Source organism: Coregonus clupeaformis, chromosome 30 (genome assembly GCF_020615455.1).
Source record: "Coregonus clupeaformis isolate EN_2021a chromosome 30, ASM2061545v1, whole genome shotgun sequence".
NCBI lineage: Eukaryota > Metazoa > Chordata > Actinopteri > Salmoniformes > Salmonidae > Coregonus > Coregonus clupeaformis.
Window position 1 is genome coordinate 13,804,111 of NC_059221.1, and position 19,833 is coordinate 13,823,943.

The 19,833-nt window shown below is 46.0% G+C and overlaps 1 protein-coding gene across 2 annotated transcripts in view; it reads right to left on the reverse strand.

Moving 5' to 3' along the window:
* LOC121545865 (rho guanine nucleotide exchange factor 25) overlaps positions 1-19,833 on the reverse strand; it is a 125,712-nt gene that overhangs the window by 72,052 nt on the left and 33,827 nt on the right. For both annotated transcript variants that reach the window (XM_045209452.1, XM_045209451.1), the window contains exon 2: positions 18,626-18,791. In XM_045209452.1, coding sequence (XP_045065387.1) covers positions 18,626-18,791 — 166 coding nt within the window. The remainder of the gene's footprint in view (positions 1-18,625; positions 18,792-19,833) is intronic.

Sequence of the window (19,833 nt, forward strand, 5' to 3'; positions counted from 1 at the left end):
TGGAATTTCTTTCCTTCTTAATGCGTTTCAGCCAATCAGTAGTGTTGTGACAAGTTAGGGTGGGTATACAGAAGATAGCCCTATTTGGTAAAAGACCAAGTCCATATTATGGCAAGAACAGCTCAAATAAGCATAGAGAAACGACAGTCCATCATTACTTTAAGACATGAAGGTCAGTCAATCCGGAAAATGTCAAGAACTTTGAACGTTTCTTCAAGTGCAGTCGCAAAAACCTTCAAGAGCTTTGATGAATCTGGCTCTCATGAGGACCTCCACAGGAATGAAAGGCCCAGAGTTACCTCTGCTGCAGAGGATAAGTTCATTAGAGTTACCAGCCTCAGACATTGCAGCCCAAATAAATGCTTCACAGAGTTCAAGTAACAGACACATCTCAACATCAACTGTTCAGAGGAGACTGTGTGAATCAGGCCATGGTCAAATTGCTGCAAAGAAACCACTACTAAAGGAGACCAATAAGAAGAAGAGACTTGCTTGGGCCAAGAAACACGAGCAATGGACATTAGACCGGTGGAAATGTGTCCTTTGGTCTGGAGTCCAAATTTGAGATATTTGGTTCCAACCGCTGTGTCGGTGAACGGATGATCTCCGCATGTGTATTTCCCACCGTAAAGCATGGAGGAGGAGGTGTTATGGTGTGGGGGTGCTTTGCTGGTGACACTGTCTGTGATTTATTTAGAATTTAAGGCACACTTAACCAGCATGGCTACCACAGCATTCTGCACCGATACGCCATCCCATCATTTGTTTTTCAACAGGACAATGACCCAACACACCTCCAGGCTGTGTAAGGGCTATTTGACCAAAAAGGAGAGTGATGGAGTGCTGCATCAGATGACCTGGCCTCCACAATCCCCCGACCTCAACCAAATTGAGATGGTTTGGGATGAGTCGGACCGCAGAGTGAAGGAAAAGCAGCCAACAAGTGCTCAGCATATGTGGGAACTCCTTCAAGACTGCTGGAAAACCATTCCAGGTGAAGCTGGTTAAGAGAATGCCAAGAATGTGCAAAGCTGTCATCAAGGCAAAGGGTGGCTATTTGAAGAATCTCAAATATAAAGTATATTTTGATTTGTTTAACTCTCTTTTTTGGTTACTACATGATTCCATATATGTTATTTCATAATTTTGATGTATTCACTATTATTCTAGAATGTAGAAAATAGTAAAAAATAAAGAAAAACCATTGAATGAGTAGGTGTTCTAAAACTTTTGACCGGTAGTGTATAACAGCATTATGACTTGGTATTTGGTGACAGGGAATACTGTACGACGCCAAAGGCGGCTGACTCACTGTCACACTTGTTGATCCGGAGGCGAAAGAAACGCACACCTGTTTAGGCGAGGTGCTGGCTAGCGGAGTAGAACACTTGAAAAAGAAAAGGAGAGCCGCACACTCTAGGAGCTCAGATGCAATAACCTAATAACCTAACCAACATTTCGACAGACAAGCTGTCTTCATCAGGGTATAATGAAAAACACTGCGGGTCACTAGTTTATATAGTGTCAAAGGACACACACAGGTGTCTGTAATCATGGCCAGGTGTGGCTTGATATCATTGGTTATTTTACAGATATAAACAGAACATATAAAAAAACATAAATGGATAGCATACGATCATAGATACAATTTGGCTACGTAGGCCTACAAACATTTACAATGAATAGCAAAATCACAATAATCACAAGAATGGCTTCAAATCAAAGTATAAATCTACCGAAGGGAGCAAGGATCTTTAAATTAAAGATCCAGGCAGTCTCTCATTTTAACAATACATTGTTGAGTTCACCCCCTCTCCTAGGGAGGGTGACGTGTTCGATGCCGATATAATGTAGGGACGAAATCGAGTGGTTCACTTCCAAAAAGTGGGCCGCAACTGGGTACATCGAGTTTTAGCACCTAATGGTGCAACGATGCTCCGAGATTCGTACTTTTAGGACAACATATACCAGACCATCTCTACTCTGTGCTCTCATGACTTATCAGATCTAGTATGAGCTCATCCCAATGCCATCCTACTCTCAGTATGTTTTGGATACCAGTCTCAGCAGCGTCACAGCACCAACTCAGGTTCCTCTCCCAGGGAATCGGGGGGAAACCAGGGAAACCAGAGAAGCCTGGGTACCGACTGACACACAACAACCCTTGTCATAGAATACCCCAGACCAGTCATCAAACAACAGGAGTTCCCAGGTCTCTCCTCTCATCTTTTGTATTTCCTCTATGATCTTCTCTGTGTTGGCATGGTTCCAACATCCTATCCCTATCTGCTTCAACAGGCATTACTCTGATGCCTCACACATCTCTCTCTCTCTCTCTCTCTCTCTCTCTCTCTCTCTCTCTCTCTCTCTCTCTCTCTCTCTCTCTCTCTCTCTCTCTCTCTCTCTCTCTCTCTCTCTCTCTCTCTCTCTCTCTCTCTCTCTCTCTCTCTCTCTCTCTCTCTCTCTCTCTCTCTCTCTCTCTCTCTCTCTCTCTCTCTCTCTCTCTCTCTCTCTCTCTCTCTCTGCAATGTGTCTGTGTGAACATCAAACCATCAGCAGACAACATCAAAGCAGATCACATGTAAAAGAAGAGACCCCTCCAGCTACAGCCACAGTAAAGTACACACATCATCTCACAGCTACAACTACAGTACATATCTCTCAGTACAAATCAGCTCTCAGCCAGGTTACACAAAGCCCTGGCCAACCACCCAATCTACAAACACTGTGGGATCACAGACTGCCTCTCTCCCTCTCTTTCTAATCATCTCTGTCTTTCTGTGTTTGTGCCTTTGTCTCTGTCTCTGCAACGAGATTCATCTGAAAAGCGAATGCGTTGAAAAGAGTATCGCCCAACTATTGCCATTCATTTACCTCAGCATTGGCTGCATTGTACTTCTACCGGTTGACCAGAAGGGGGAGTTTAGACCAGGGCAATGAGGCAGCCTCCATGTAGCCTCACCAGATCACAGTTTAGTTTATCTTTCTCTAGACAGTGAAACAGACTTCTGGACCTGGTGAACATTGACTTTGGCCTGAGAGCTGTGTGTGAAGAGTCGTGAATGTCAGTGGAAGTATGGAGAACTTGTTCTCCACCACTGGGCCGTGTGTTTCCAGGAAAAAGAGGGATAAAAAAAGGGAATGGTGAGGGACGGAAAGGAGGGGGATGTGTGGTGAACACTCATACATCTTCTCTCTCCTTTCCTCTTCCCTCCCTCTCTCTCTCTTGACCTTCCTCTACCCCTCTCTCACTCCTCCTCTCTCCCTCTATATCACTCCACATCCACCCCCCAATACACACACACTAAACATGATTAATCCTCACACACATCGTCAAGCATAAACACAGATGTCGAGAAGAAGCCGGCCCAGCACCCCGTGCATGGTGATGGAAAATGGGAATATCTATACATGCACATGCTGGAATATACAGCTAAATACTGTATATATTGTGCATACGGGAATACACCCCTACAGCCCTCATGAATGCTCAGAAGGAATGTCTGGTTGTCTGTATTTTCTATAGGAGCTGAGTCTGAGAGGGAGAAGGCAACATTTCCGTCTGTGGACGTAGATTCCAGTTAGAAGGTATTGACTCAGTGATACAGGTGTACAGGCAGATACACACTCTCTCTCTCTCTCTACTCTCTTTTCTCTCCCTATGTCTCTCATTCAGACAAACGTGACTGCAGAGAAATGTCAAGCGGTGCTCTGTATGTTTCATGTCTGTATGTTGCATGTTTCTAACATGTACAGCTGTAGGATCTTCATTTGAGCCAGTTTGCTACAGCACGAAAATAATCCTGCAGCAACAGGAAATGTGAATTATTATGTGGATTATAATTGATGGACATTTTTTGTAGGGGTTGATACATTTTTCGTTAGGGAAAATCAAATCTGACATTTTAAAGTGAAAATTACAAACTTTAGATGCCTTTTTAAACCTTGAATACACTACAGGTTTGCATTTCCAGATGTGCAGGAAAATTCTCAGCAACAAAAGAGTGATCAAATTAAGATTCTACATCTATACAAATTGCAACCTCACATAGGCAAAGGCATACATGCATATGAGGATGCTCACTAATCGCTGGAGAGTAGGGTTGAATGGCGGGAACACTGTTACCGAGATTTACCGGGATTTACCGCCCAAAACCACTCCTTTTTCCCAGGATAAATAACAGTGAGAAACGGGTAAATTATAATACATTATTTATATGAACAGCATGGCATGAAATACAACTGTTACATTATATGCAGTGTCCAAATCTGGGTTCTCTACGGCCTCTGCATGATGAATCAACGCTCAGGGTGGGGACAGACAGCCCATCTCAGTATGCAGTGCAGTTCACAATGCATAGACTGTTCTCTCTGCAACCGCACGGTAAGCGGTACCGGAATTGCCAAGTCTAGGTCCAAGAGGCTTCTAAACAGCTTCTACCCCCAAGCCATAAGACTCTTGAACATCTAATCAAATGGCTACCCAGACTATTTGCATTGCCCCCCCACCCCCTTTTACGCTGCTGCTACTCTCTGTTTATTATCTATGCATAGTCACTTTAATAAATCTACCTACATGTACATATTACCTCAATTACCTCGACTAACCGGTGCCCCCGCACATTGACTTGGTACTGGTACCCCCTGTATATAGCCTCGCTATTGTTAATTTTACTGCTGCTCTTTAATTATTTGTTACTTTTATTTCGTATTATTTTATATTGTATTTTTTTTGTGATTTGTTTTGGCATTCTTTCTTAAAACTGCATTGTTGGTTAAGGGCTTGTAAGTAAGCATTTCACTGTAAGGTCTACACCTGTTGTATTCAGCGCATGTGACAAATAAAATTTGATTTGATTTGATGTAGACCTATCATCTATCTCATCATGGTAACTTTTTTTTCTTGTGACAGGAAGGCCTACATTTGCTGCAGCATAGCCTATACTACAGTAGCCTAATTTAAAGACAGAATGCACATCTAATTTAACCTATCTCCATCTTGCTTTCGGGGTCACCTTGTTTTTTAATTGTAAAGATTTGTAAATTTTTTATTGCAGCTGCAGGGTTTTGAAACAACCTATCACTCGATTATATCGTTGCTTTAAATCAGTGCACGGAGTCTTTCTCTCAACTCCATTCAAATTGCATCCAAAATAGATAATCCTGTTCTAGACAGTATAGCCCTATACAGTGCATTCGGAAAGTATTCAGACCCCTTGACTTTTTCCAAATTGTTACGTTACAGCCTTATTCTAAAATGGATTAAATTGTTTTTTTCCCCCTCATCAATCTACACACAATACCCCATAATGACAAAGCATAAAAAGGTTTGAATTTTCTTTTGCAGAAAATACAAAATACAAAATGAAATATCACATTTACATAAGTATTCAGACCCTTTTCTCAGTACTTTGTTGAAGCACCTTTGGCAGCGATTACAGCCTCGAGTCTTCTTGGGTATGACGCTACAAGCTTGGCACACCTGTATTTGGGGAGTTCCTCCCATTCTTCTCTGCAGATCCTCTTAAGCTCTGTCAGGTTGGATGGGGAGCGTTGCTGCACAGCTATTTTCAGGTCTCTCCAGAGATGTTCGATCGGGTTCAAGTCCTGGCTCTGGCTGGGCCACTCAAGAACATTCAGAGACTTGTCCCGAAGCCACTCCTGCGGTGTCTTGGCTGTGTGCTTAGGGTCGTTGTCTTGTTGGAAGGTGAACCTTCACCCCTGCCTGAGGTCCTGAGTTCTCTGGAGCAGATTTTCATCAAGGATCCTGTCTCGGAGCTCTATGGACAATTCGTTCGACCTCATGGCTTGGTTTTTGTTCTGACATGCACTCTCAACTGTGGGACCTTATATAGACAGGTGTGTGCCTTTCCAAATCATGTCCAATCAATTGAATTTACCACAGGTGGACTCCAATCAAGTTGTAGAAACATCTCAAGGATGATCAATGGAAACAGGATGCACCTGAGCTCAATTTCGAGTCTCATAGCAAAGTGTCTGAATAATTATGTACATTTTTTTTTTTTTATACATTAGCAAACATTTCTAAAAACCTGTTTTCGCTTTGTCATTATGGGGTATTGTGTGTAGATTGATGAGGAAAACATTTTATTTAATCCATTTTAGACTAAGGCTGTAACGTAACAAAATGTGGGAAAAGTCAAGGGGTCTGAATACTTTCCAAATGCACTGTATATAGATGTACTAGCCTACCTCTTTCACGTAAATCATTCAATTCAGTAATAGCCTTATATTTAGCTAGTTAATGGTGGGTTATGCATAATAAGCTTCAAACTTATAGCCTCTGGCTCTTGCGCAATACGCAAGCACCTGTGCTCTGCTGGCCTCCTTAAAAAACGCTCCGTAGCTTGGAGTCCCATGCAGGAAAAGCTAGACTAGAATAGCTTGCTGGACCATTTTTTTGCATTTCTTATACCAATAGACTATTTGAAGAGTGAAGCAAGCTCTTTTTTGCTGAATGTTAAATATAGCAGGCAATAAAACTCACGGGTAGTTTGAAAGAAGAGCGAATGACACTGGCGGTAGGCTATAGCAGTTATTTATTCAGACCCATAACCATTCAAACTGCGTGAAGAGAAGTGAAAGCCTTCTGCATCTAATTCTAGTCCTATATTATTCAAGGATGTCATTAGAATGATAACAATAAGGACAATGAAACTTATTTCATTGAACTGTTGAAAGCGAGGAAGGAATGAAGCAACAATAGAGAGAGAAAGAGGAGGTAGGCTAATAACATTAGGGCAAATATTATGAAAGGTATATATGCGCCAGCCTACTAATTATACAAATAGGCCCTATTATATTTCAAAATTAAAATCAAATTTGCTAGCCTATACTATACTTTGTAGGCCGTATGTGCTACACCAAAATCTCCCTACTTTATCATGGTTTGAATGATGTGCGTAATCCAGTCCATATAATACAGTATAATACAATACAGTACAGTAATACAGTTCATTCTCAAAAAGATTAGCCTAATGGAGCTTGTTTCATTTATTTACCCAAGAGAGCATATACATAGCTAGCTACATCTATGGGCTTTTATGTTTTTCTGTCGTGCGTAATGTACAGTAGCCTATATCATATATGTATTGGATAACGGCACAATCATTTGGGCTTTTTTGGGCTTGGGCTCATTAAATGTTGTTAATGTAGGGCTCATAAAATGTATTTAATATATGGCTCATCAGGCTTAGGTAGCAACAGGTTTGAATTTTCATGCTGATCAAATAATGCTTTTGAATGACACTTCCGGTTTTGGCAGGAAATATCCGGTTTTGGAGAAAAGTGATGGAACATTTGTAAAATACAGGGAAAATATTATACCCTACTGGAGAGACGTGAAATCAAGCAAAATGTGGTTGGTTATTCAGATCATGTCCCCTCCCCCCCCCCCCCACCCACACACATTACAGTCTCTCTCTATCTCTCTCTCTCTCGTTCTCACACATCACTCTCTGTTTCCCACTCATTCCCCTGTTGAATACCATCCAAGAAATGTGTGACTTATTATTCATAGATTTCAAATTGTATTCTCTCTCTTCACTTAACTCTCTCCCTGCTCCCACCCCCTCTCCCTCTACATCTATTTCTGTCTCCCTCTCCCTCTATCCCAGTTTCTCTCACTACCCTATCTCCCCCCTTCCGTCTCTCTCCCTCTCTCCATCTCCCCCCTCTCTCTCTTCCCCTCTCTCGCTCTCTGTCTCTCTCTCTCTTTCTCTTCTCCCGCACCAATTAAGGCGAACTCAGGGCCGGATTACTGAACAGGCATGCAGGGCATGTGCCCCTGCATTTTTTCTTAGCCCCATGGCAAAATGTGAAGAATAGCATGAGATGAGAAGCACATTTTTCTCTCTGCCCTATGGCAAAATGTGTAGAATTGCAGGAAAGTAGGGGCCCGAAATGTGTTAGTCCGGCCCTGGGCAAACTGGCACTAGGCAGTAGTCTCCAGTCTGAGTGTCTCAGGGGGAGGTTATTTCTGTGTTCTGGCCTGTGTGTGTGTGTGTGTGTGTGTGTGTGTGCGTGCGCGTGCATGCATGCGTGTGTGTAAGGGGCCCATACGTGGCTGCACGGTTGCAGCCTGGCTCTGTCGTCTGTAGGGTGCTGCCCTGTTTACCGGCCTGTCTGCCTGTCCTGTCCCTAACCGCTGTGTGTGAGTTTCCTCTACATCACCGCTGCAGTATGGAGTGGCTCCAGAGAGAAGGGAACAGAGCATGGAGCAGAAACAGGAACACAGCAGTACACTCTCTCTCTCTCACACACACACACACTGAGAGCACACAGAACACACACACAGAGAGCACACAGACCCACCTGCAGATGGAGTGCGTGTCTATGTGTCTGGGGGGAGGAGCATGTGTGTCCTGAGTCATCCCGTGCCTCCCTCTGCTCTCCCTCACTGTACAGATCAGAGCATACATAACCTACAGCCAGAACATACACACCACCACATTACAATCAGATCACCCAATATATCCCTCCCTGGCAGTATCCATCCACCTCCCACCTCTCAATCATGCTGCTTTTTTCCATGGAACTTGCTGTTTGGACCTGGAAACTATCAACAGTCAGACTTCCCCCTTATTCCCTGACCCTGCCTGGATCAAAGGTTGATATCCACACAGATCTTTCCATCTCTGTCTGTGTCTTGAACACACACTCACACACTCCCCCTCTGTGGGTATGTGTAACCTGACTGTGTAGCGTACATACATCCCAGCTGTGTGTGAGTCTGATGAATGTGGCGAGGGCTTAAGTCTGAACTAAAACATCTCAATTAAGGAGTTAGCATTAGCTCAACACTGTTCAAACATTCAGCCGCATAACGTTGGCCACACATGAAGTGTGAAGCACAGGTAATAAATGTTAGACCTAGGCAGCCCTTAAGTTGTTTACGTTACCCACCACTTTTACTACAAACTGTGTAAAATGTTTGAAAAGTGAAATTTGTCGAAATAGCTAGGTGTATTTCCTCCATTCTCTGCCATTAGAAATGTGTTTGTTCCAAATACTGCTGTGGTAGACTACAGTCTGATTAAGTTTATGTCGAGGGGAAAAAAATCTTATTGTAATTCAATCAGCTGAAATAGTTCATATTTTTTCTTTAATTGCCGGTCACTTTGCATTACTGTAGGTCACTTACTGTACATGTGTGTGTCTGCTTAAATGAGTGGGTGGACTTATCTAAGACTGTCTGTCTGTCTGTCTAAGACTGTCTGTCTGTCTAAGACTGTCTGTCTGTATGTCTGTCTAAGTGTCTGTCTGTCTGTCTGTCTAAGACTGTCTGTCTGTCTGTCTAAGACTGTCTGTCTGTATGTCTGTCTAAGTGTCTGTCTGTCTGTCTGTCTAAGACTGTCTGTCTGTCTGTCTAAGACTGTCTGTCTGTCTGTCTGTCTAAGTGTCTGTCTGTCTGTCTGTCTAAGACTGTCTGTCTGTCTGTCTGTCTAAGACTGTCTGTCTGTCTGTCTAAGACTGTCTGTCTGTCTGTCCTGCAGCATCAGCCGTGCTCTGGAGCTCTGGAGCGGTGACCTGTATGTCTTTTCTACTGCATTCCCCAGACAACCCAACCACCTTCTTCTGACAATATCACACCTTATTGTCTGCTTTATTTACTGAGTGGGCCAAATGCTGTTTTTAGGTTACATTTTTAGGTTAAGTCTGTGATCCACCTTTGCAAATCACATACCCAGCTACCCACTCCTAACCAACATACACACACACACATCCAGATTATGGTTCTCTAGTCTAGAGGTTCTAGGGTTAACCCTCTGTGTTTAGTTGATTAGGATCCCCATTAACTACTGCACACGCAGCAGCTACTCTTCCTGGGGTCCACATAAAATGTACAAAGATTTGACAAAGTACAGAACAGTAATAGAAAAGAACAACATAAGATATTACATTCAAAAAAATAAAAAAGCATAACAAAAAAATAAGTGTTAGATATAGGAAAGATACCAAGAGACAACAAAAATACTATTTACAGTGGGGAAATAAAGTATTTAGTCAGCCACCAATTGTGCAAGTTCTCCCACTTAAAAAGATGAGAGAGGCCTGTAATTTTCATCATAGGTACACGTCAACTATGACAGACAAAATGAGGAAAAAAAATCCAGAAAATCACATTGTAGGATTTTTAATGAATTTATTTGCAAATTATGGTGGAAAATAAGTATTTGGTCAATAATAAAAGTTTCTCAATACTTTGTTATATACCCTTTGTTGGCAATGACACAGGTCAAACGTTTTCTGTAAGTCTTCACAAGGTTTTCACATACTGTTGCTGGTATTTTGGCCCATTCCTCCATGCAGATCTCCTCTAGAGCAGTGATGTTTTGGGGCTGTCGCTGGGCAACACGGACTTTCAACTCCCTCCAAAGATTTTCTATGGGGTTGAGATCTGGAGACTGGCTAGGCCACTCCAGGACCTTGAAATGCTTCTTACGAAGCCACTCCTTCGTTGCCCGGGCGGTGTGTTTGGGATCATAGTCATGCTGAAAGACCCAGCCACGTTTCATCTTCAATGCCCTTGCTGATGGAAGGAGGTTTTCACTCAAAATCTCACGATACATGGCCCCATTCATTCTTTCCTTTACACGGATCAGTCGTCCTGGTCCCTTTGCAGAAAAACAGCCCCAAAGCATAATGTTTCCACCCCCATGCTTCACAGTAGGTATGGTGTTCTTTGGATGCAACTCAGCATTCTTTGTCCTCCAAACACGACGAGTTGAGTTTTTACCAAAAAGTTATATTTTGGTTTCATCTGACCATATGACATTCTCCCAATCCACTTCTGGATCATCCAAATGCACTCTAGCAAACTTCAGACGGGCCTGGACATGTACTGGCTTAAGCAGGGGGACACGTCTGGCACTGCAGGATTTGAGTCCCTGGCGGCGTAGTGTGTTACTGATGGTAGGCTTTGTTACTTTGGTCCCAGCTCTCTGCAGGTCATTCACTAGGTCCCCCCCGTGTGGTTCTGGGATTTTTGCTCACCGTTCTTGTGATCATTTTGACCCCACGGGGTGAGATCTTGCGTGGAGCCCCAGATCGAGGGAGATTATCAGTGGTCTTGTATGTCTTCCATTTCCTAATAATTGCTCCCACAGTTGATTTCTTCAAGCTGCTTACCTATTGCAGATTCAGTCTTCCCAGCCTGGTGCAGGTCTACAATTTTGTTTCTGGTGTCCTTTGACAGCTCTTTGGTCTTGGCCATAGTGGAGTTTGGAGTGTGACTGTTTGAGGTTGTGGACAGGTGTCTTTTATACTGATAACAAGTTCAAACAGGTGCCATTAATACAGGTAACGAGTGGAGGACAGAGGAGCCTCTTAAAGAAGAAGTTACAGGTCTGTGAGAGCCAGAAATCTTGCTTGTTTGTAGGTGACCAAATACATATTTTCCACCATAATTTGCAAATAAATTCATTAAAAATCCTACAATGTGATTTTCTGGAGAAAAAAAATCAAAATTTGTCTGTCATAGTTGACGTGTACCTATGATGAAAATTACAGGCCTCTCTCATCTTTTTAAGTGGGAGAATTTGCACAATTGGTGGCTGACTAAATACTTTTTTCCCCACTGTACACACTTTTCATATATACATATTCATATTCTTACATACAGTACAGTTACAGCTGTGTCCTGCAGTGCAGCCCCAGGGCCACGATCCCAGGCCCCAGGGTATTGGTGGTATAGTTAGCTGATGATAATTTCCCTTTTAGGGTTTCCCTTGGGAAACCTGAACAGTGCTTACCAAACATTCCCCCTGCCATGTGTATTTCCAAATAGCACCCTAATCCATATACAGTGCACTACTTTTGACCAGAGCCCAATGGGTAATAGTGCACTGTAAAAGGAATAGGGTGCCATTTGGGACGCACCCCATCACAGAACACTACTTACTGCACATTACATTCCCCCAGTCTCTCTCTAAAGACGACCCAATGGTACAGGACACCATAAATCAAACTACTAGTATACCGTAGACATGTCTATTCCAGTTAAAATCAAATCAAATGTTATTCGTCACATGCTTTGTAAACAACAGGTGTATTCTAACAGTGAAATACTTACTTACAGGCCCTTCCCAATGCAGAGAGAAAGAAAATAAAGAAATAATAGAAAAGTAATATAATGTAATAATAAATACACAATGAGTAACGATAACTTGGCTATAACGATAACTTTTTTCTGTGTATACACTATACTGTCAGGGAATACAGCAAATTAATGTTTCACTTTCACTTTGTCCTCAGAAGAGGGGTGACCGTGCATGGCCTTGTGTGGCCTCTCGTAGAGTAATCTCGTAACACAGAACCAAACCTTGCGTGCGCTAGCTAGCTAAGTCTGTCATGAGAGATGACTCAGAGTGTCACGATCGTCGAACAGAGATGAGGACCAAGGCGCAGCGTTGCAGGCAAACATACTCTTTATTAGAGATACGATCAAAAACAACAAAACGAAAACGTGACAGTTCACGGTCTAACACAACAGACTAGAAACAAGATCCCACAAACTCTGTGGGGAAACAGGCTGCTAAAGTATGGTTCTCAATCAGAGACAACAAGCAACAGCTGAATCACGTTGCCTCTGATTGAGAACCACACTGGCCAACATAGAACAACAATACTAGAATGTGAAACCTAGAACAAAACACATAGACTTTACACACCCTGGCTCAACATATTAGAGTCCCCAGAGCCAGGGCGTGACAGTACCCCCCTAAAGGCGCGGACTCCGACCGCGCCCACCCAATACCACAGGAGGGACCGGGTGGGCACTCCGGCTAGGCGGCGGATCCGGCTCGGGCCTGATCCCCGCTCCCTCTCCAACCCCCAAAGTACCCCCTGGTCCGGTCTGGCCCCGCTGGCCGGAGCTGGACTGCACACTGGTGGAGCGGATTGCTCTAGCTCCGGCGTGAAGCATCTGACCGGTGCGGACCAGCCACGGTGGAACAGGCACGGGCCGTGCGGACTGACGACGTACACCACTGGCTTGGTGTGGGGAGCAGGAGCGGGCCGAGCCGGGCTGACGCAAACGCACCACTGACTTGGTGCGGGGAGCAGGAGCCGGGCCGGACCGGGCTGACGGGCGCACCACTGACTTGGTGCGGGGAGCAGGAACGGGCCGTGCCGGGCTGACGAGCGCACCACTGACTTGGTGCGGGGAGCAGGAACGGGCCGAGCTGGGCTGACGAAACGCACCACTGACTTGGTGCGGGGAGCAGGAATGGGCCGGACCGGGCTGACGACGCGCACCACTGACTTGGAGCGGGGAGCAGGAACGGGCCGTGCCGGGCTGACGAAGCGCACCACTGACTTGGTGCGGGGAGCAGGAACGGGCTGAGCTGGGCTGACGAAACGCACCACTGACTTGGTGCGGGGAGCAGGAATGGGCCGGACCGGGCTGACGACGCGCACCACTGACTTGGTGCGGGGAGCAGGAATGGGCCGGACCGTACTGGGAACACACACCACTGGCCCTACGTGGGGATCAGGAACAGGCCGGACCGGACTGGCAACACACGCCAGTACCTCTCGCCGTGCCTCTACATCCTCCTTCCCCCTGGTGACCAGTGACTCCCGTAACCTGGCGGCCTCCTGCTGCCCCGTCGTCCACGGCGTTAGCCCACCCCCTAAAAAATTTATGGGCTTCACTCCTACCCGTGGACCAGGTCTCCATGCTTCTCGCCAGCCTTTCGCCCTTCTGCCTCCACGTCAAGCCCCTCTCCTCCTCACATGGCTTGACCCAGTCGAGGAGGCGAAGGAGATCCGCTAGAGATCTCTCAGGCGCTGGCTCCTGGACTTGCTGCTTGGTCCAGTCTTGGTGGGATTTTCTGTCACGCACGTCGAACAGAGATGAGGACCAAGGCGCAGCGTTGCAGGCAAACATACTCTTTATTAGAGACACGATCAAAAACAACAAAACGAAAACGTGACAGTTCACGGTCTAACACAACAGACTAGAAACAAGATCCCACAAACTCTGTGGGGAAACAGGCTGTTAAAGTATGGTTCTCAATCAGAGACAACAAGCAACAGCTGAATCACGTTGCCTCTGATTGAGAACCACACTGGCCAACATAGAACAACAATACTAGAATGTGAAACCTAGAACAAAACACATAGACTTTACACACCCTGGCTCAACATATTAGAGTCCCCAGAGCCAGGGCGTGACAGTACCCCCCCCTAAAGGCGCGGACTCCGACCGCGCCCACCAAATACCACAGGGAGGGACCGGGTGGGCATCCGCTTAGGCGGCGGATCCGGCTCGGGCCTGATCCCCGCTCCCTCTCCAACCCCCAAAGTACCCCTGGTCCGGTCTGGCCCCGCTGGCCGGAGCTGGACTGCACACTGGTGGAGCGGATTGCTCTAGCTCCGGCGTGAAGCATCTGACCGGTGCCGGACCAGCCACCGGTGGAACAGGCACGGGCCGTGCCGGACTGACGACGCACACCACTGGCTTGGTGTGGGGGAGCAGGAGCGGGCCGAGCCGGGCTGGACGAAACGCACCACTGACTTGGTGCGGGAGCAGGAGCGGGCCGGACCGGGCTGACGAGCGCACCACTGACTTGGTGCGGGGAGCAGGGAACGCGGACCGTGCCGGGCTGACGGGAGAGGGGGAACGCACCACTGACTTGGTGCGGGGGAGCAGGAACGGGCCGTGCCGGGCTGACTTGAAGCGCACCACTGACTTGGTGCGGGGAGCAGGAACGGGCTGAGCTGGGCTGACGAAACGCACCACTGACTTGGTGCGGGGAGCAGGAATGGGCCGGACCGGGCTGACGACGCGCACCACTGACTTGGTGCGGGGAGCAGGAATGGGCCGGACCGTACTGGGAACACACACCACTGGCCCTACGTGGGGATCAGGAACAGGCCGGACCGGACTGGCAACACACGCCAGTACCTCTCGCCGTGCCTCTACATCCTCCTTCCCCCTGGTGACCAGTGACTCCCGTAACCTGGCGGCCTCCTGCTGCCCCCGTCGTCCACGGCGTTAGCCCCCCTAAAAAAATTTATGGGCTTCACTCCTACCCGTGGACCAGGTCTCCATGCTTCTCGCCAGCCTTTCGCCCTTCTGCCTCCACGTCAAGCCCCTCTCCTCCTCACATGGCTTGACCCAGTCGAGGAGGCGAAGGAGATCCGCTAGAGATCTCTCAGGCGCTGGCTCCTGGACTTGCTGCTTGGTCCAGTCTTGGTGGGATCTTCTGTCACGCTCGTCGAACAGAGATGAGGACCAAGGCGCAGCGTTGCAGGCAAACATACTCTTTATTAGAGACACGATCAAAAACAACAAAACGAAAACGTGACAGTTCACGGTCTAACACAACAGACTAGAAACAAGATCCCACAAACTCTGTGGGGAAACAGGCTGCTAAAGTATGGTTCTCAATCAGAGACAACAAGCAACAGCTGAATCACGTTGCCTCTGATTGAGAACCACACTGGCCAACATAGAACAACAATACTAGAATGTGAAACCTAGAACAAAACACATAGACTTTACACACCCTGGCTCAACATATTAGAGTCCCCAGAGCCAGGGCGTGACACAGAGAAGAACAAACTATTCTCGAAGTAGGTAAAAGGTGTGTGCTGATGTATTCCATCACGGCATAACAGACATAATTTTATGTCTACATCCACTGGCTATTCTAGCTGTCTTTCTGTGATCTGTTCTGTTTCTTCTGACTCATCATTGAACTAAACATCCAGGGGTGTGTTGTCATGTAATGTAATGCAGGGCGGCTGAGACTATTACCATAGTATTTGATCAACTATCATATTAAAACCAGAGAGGACCACTAAAGATGAAAGACAACAGATGTTTTAAATACTTTGTAGCCCAGAGGCATTGCATAGCATTTTACTATTAAACTCTTACAGCAAAGCCTCCAAACTACCGTTGACAAAATGTGTATTGGTACTGTGGCATGGTAATGTGGCTTTGTACTACTCCGTACATATTCAATGGCTCTGTAGCCTACATGTTCATGACAAATCTGGTAAGAGAACAGTAACACACTGTAACTCTTCAACATAAATTGCTATACCATTATGCTGTTGTGCAGAAATATATAATGATATCACTAGTTACATATGTCCTATATGTCATCACTATGTCTGTTCTGCTGGGGTTATGGAGTTGTTTGTGTGTGTGTGTGTGTGTGTGTGTGTGTGCTCTTTGCCATGGTTACAGGTCAACTGTGAGCACTTTGCCATGGTTACCGGTGTTCACTTCCGCTTCCTGTTGTTATGGGTTTAAGCGTTTCTCCCTGACAAAGACAACATCATAAAACAGGAGAGAGGGTAGCCACTGGCCACACATATGGACATCCATCAGTGAGCTACTGTTACGAAACACTGGAACTGGACTCCTACAGTCTGGGTAGGAGGTTCGGGGGCAGTGGGGAGAGGAAAGGGAGACCTAGGGATCATGTTGGGTTCACTTTACTTCTCGTGCCCCTTGAGATGTGGGAGAAATATTCCCAAGGGTTCTGTCCTGTGGTAAGAGACTGGAGCTGGATTACACCTCTGGGGCAGAGAGATACAACAGAGGGAGTGGACAGAGAGGAAGAAGAGCAAGGAGAGAATAGAGAGGAAGAAGAAAGGTTGGAAAAAGACGGAAGAAGTGGAGCACAGGAGATCAGAGACAAAGTAGATTAGGACGTGAAATAAGAGGAAGCAGGGAAGAAGAGAAGGAGGAGGGAGTCTCTCCTCTGTCTGCATGTGATTTAGCTGCTGCTGGCACTGTCCTGTGATTCCTGTGGAGCCACTAGAAGGCATCTTGTTTTTAATGTCTACCAGACGCCTTCTTGGTGATCTCCTCTCCTATCCTCCTGCTTCTCCTGTGCCTCTGTCTGTCCTCTGAACCCTACAAAACTAGAGCGCACACACACACACATTCAGGGCCAATGAGAGTAGGGGCCTTCTCCCCTCCTCCTTCTCTCCTCCTCCTCCTCCTTCTCCTCCTCCTCCTCCACTTCCTCCTCCTCCTCCTCTCCATCCACACCACAGTCACAGCAAGGGATGGAAACATGACACTGACCCCTACCAACCAACCAGACACAACCAGACCATCATGGCAGCAGCAGTAGTATTTGACATCTTTGAAATGCTGTGTTTGATTGAGTTTGCCTGGCGCAATGGAACCAATGGAATAGTCCCAAAAATGCATATAGTCCCTCCCGTCTGTCCCACTCCAGACAGGCTCAGGCAAACGCTCAAATTTGGACCTAAAAAAGACCATAGGAGTGGCACAAACAGCAACCACCCAGCTCGACCACCACTCCATCCATGGATTATGAACAATGCATTTCAGCACTCTGGCTCTCCTGAGGGAGACCTGAACTAAGATAATATTTGGCTGCATTAGCTTCACCAGCAAAATAGGTCTAAGTACAGTCATTACAGATAAACATTTCTGACAGCTTCCCCCTCTGTCTCCACACACACACACACACACACACACACACACACACACACACAGTACGCACGCACACACACCGAACGAACGTCATGTTCTGTTCTGCACACCAGCTAGCGGTTTGGTTTGGTTTCAGCAACATGGTAGTACGGTCCACACTCTACTCTACCACTAACCCACACCCCGCGATCCTCCATCCAGCTACAAAGCTCCTTTTGTTTGGTTGCACTCAAGGAAAATGGGAATGCACGCAAACCTTTTCAGAGCTAAATCAACCAAGAATGGCTGTCTGCAACCAATAGTGGGGGTTTTCCTCAACATTTTGCATCCATTTTCCCCATCTGGAAACAGTTGGCCACACAGCCTCCCTACTCTAACACACAAACACACACACACGTACGCAAGCACGCACACAGACTGATCCCAGTTTTCATATATGGTACATTAACTGGGTTAACTGGGCCCTGATCCTCCCATTGGTCAGATTAGGTCCTATATCGTCCAATCAGTGCTAACAGTGCAGATACAGGGATGTGGTTCATTACCTGCTAACCATCAAGCTTCAGGAAGCTTCCGGTGACTCCCATCTGATAACACACCTGCTCATATTATCTCACATGATCAGATAAGTGTCTATTTTAGGTACAGCTGAACACATATGCCTACAAGCAGGGACGTAATTGAGGGTAAACACACATGAATGTAGTACAAGATGTGCATTCAAGACAAGTGGGTGGTAGAAATGAAGTCCTAAGAATATTCTAGTATTTGTCAACAGGCCAGGCATCCTTTATGAGGTGATTGAGTGGTCGACCAAATTGTTTTTTATTGTCACTGAAAGGACACCTGAAACCCTGCCCCCCTTGGTACTGGAACAAGCAGCAGACCAGAACATGGATGTTTGTATTCCAGGTGGGACAAACCAGACAGGTTAGGTGACGTCCTGCTTGGACTGGCAGGCAAGGGTTTGTGGACACACACACTGTGTGTGAATACAGACTGACAGCCATAGACAACCGTAGGTGACACAGACGAACAGCAATTGACAGTTGAAGCCTCTCAGATCGTCAAGGCAAAATGTGGTAGTGGAGTAGAGTAAGGTTCCCAAACAATTCCTTCTAGAAAAATTTAAACAAAAAAGAGGACGGAAAGGAGTATTCTTTCAGGTCTTACCTGCCCTGTCTCTTCCTCCTCCTCTCCTCTCCAGGTGGTCTTGTGAGGGGGACCCCTGCTCCCAGTCCTCTAGCCCAGCTGGGTCCAAGTGTTGTGGGCCTCCTGCCCCCCTCTTCTCCTCCTGGCTCACTGGTGGCTCTGTTGCTGCGTCAGTGTTCTCTGCAAGCTGGATGGAGAGAAACACGGTCAGGAGGATCCCTCCCAAAGAAGAGTCAACAACTAGCCTGGTCCCAGATCTGTTTGTGCTGTATAGTCAACTCCTACATGCAAAAATGATCTATGTGAAGCAATGAGTCTGACGCGAATAAACATGTCCAGAAACCAGAATCTTCTTTTGACTTTTTAGTGGAAAGAAATCTGATTTACATAGTCACATTTAGCACGGTCAAAAACTGTGTTGCTCCATAGATTATTTTTTGCCAACTGAATTTAGCAGTAAAGCCAACTCTTATTATACTCGTCATGCCAACATTTGACAACCATCATATGAGTTGGCTATATAGCACAAACAGATTTGGGACAAGGCTGGAAAATAATCGTAAGAAAAAACATTCAATCACATATCCTCAGCATTCAATCCTGGACTGCAATGCTCTTTGCAAGATGTACATTCAGAGTTTATCACTTGATGATCAACAATGGTAAGACTGTACAATTGGCATTAAAACACATATCCTTAGTATTCAATCCTTGACCCTGGGGAAAGTATTTTCGAAGCCAGGAGACTAAGGCTCATTCTTATTGTTCCCGGCAGAGTAGATTGAAGGTTAATAATGGAGAGGGAAGCAGTGAATTATCACTCCTCTTCAGAGAGAGAGCGAGGAGGAGAGAGAAAGGGGGAGAGAGAAGAGGGGTAGAGAGAGAGAGGGTGAGAGAGAGAAATAAAGAAAGAGAGAGAGAGAGAGAGAGAGAGAGAGAGAGAGAGAGAGAGAGAGAGAGAGAGAGAGAGAGAGAGAAAGAAAGAGAGAGAGAGAGAGAGAGATCATAATCACTGATGTTCTAGTTTTTAGTATTATCTCCAGGGGAGGAAATAATTCATCTAAATAGATAGATAGGCACTTTGCCTTCAGACAGGAAGCTACTGGTCTCTGCAGTCCCTGTTGCCTTCTGCTCTGCTTACAATATGACGATTGGTCAGCTTGCTGTCCAAACCTTGGTTGTAATTCAATGTATGGCATTTCAGCCTGCTAAATATCTGCCTTGTTAGC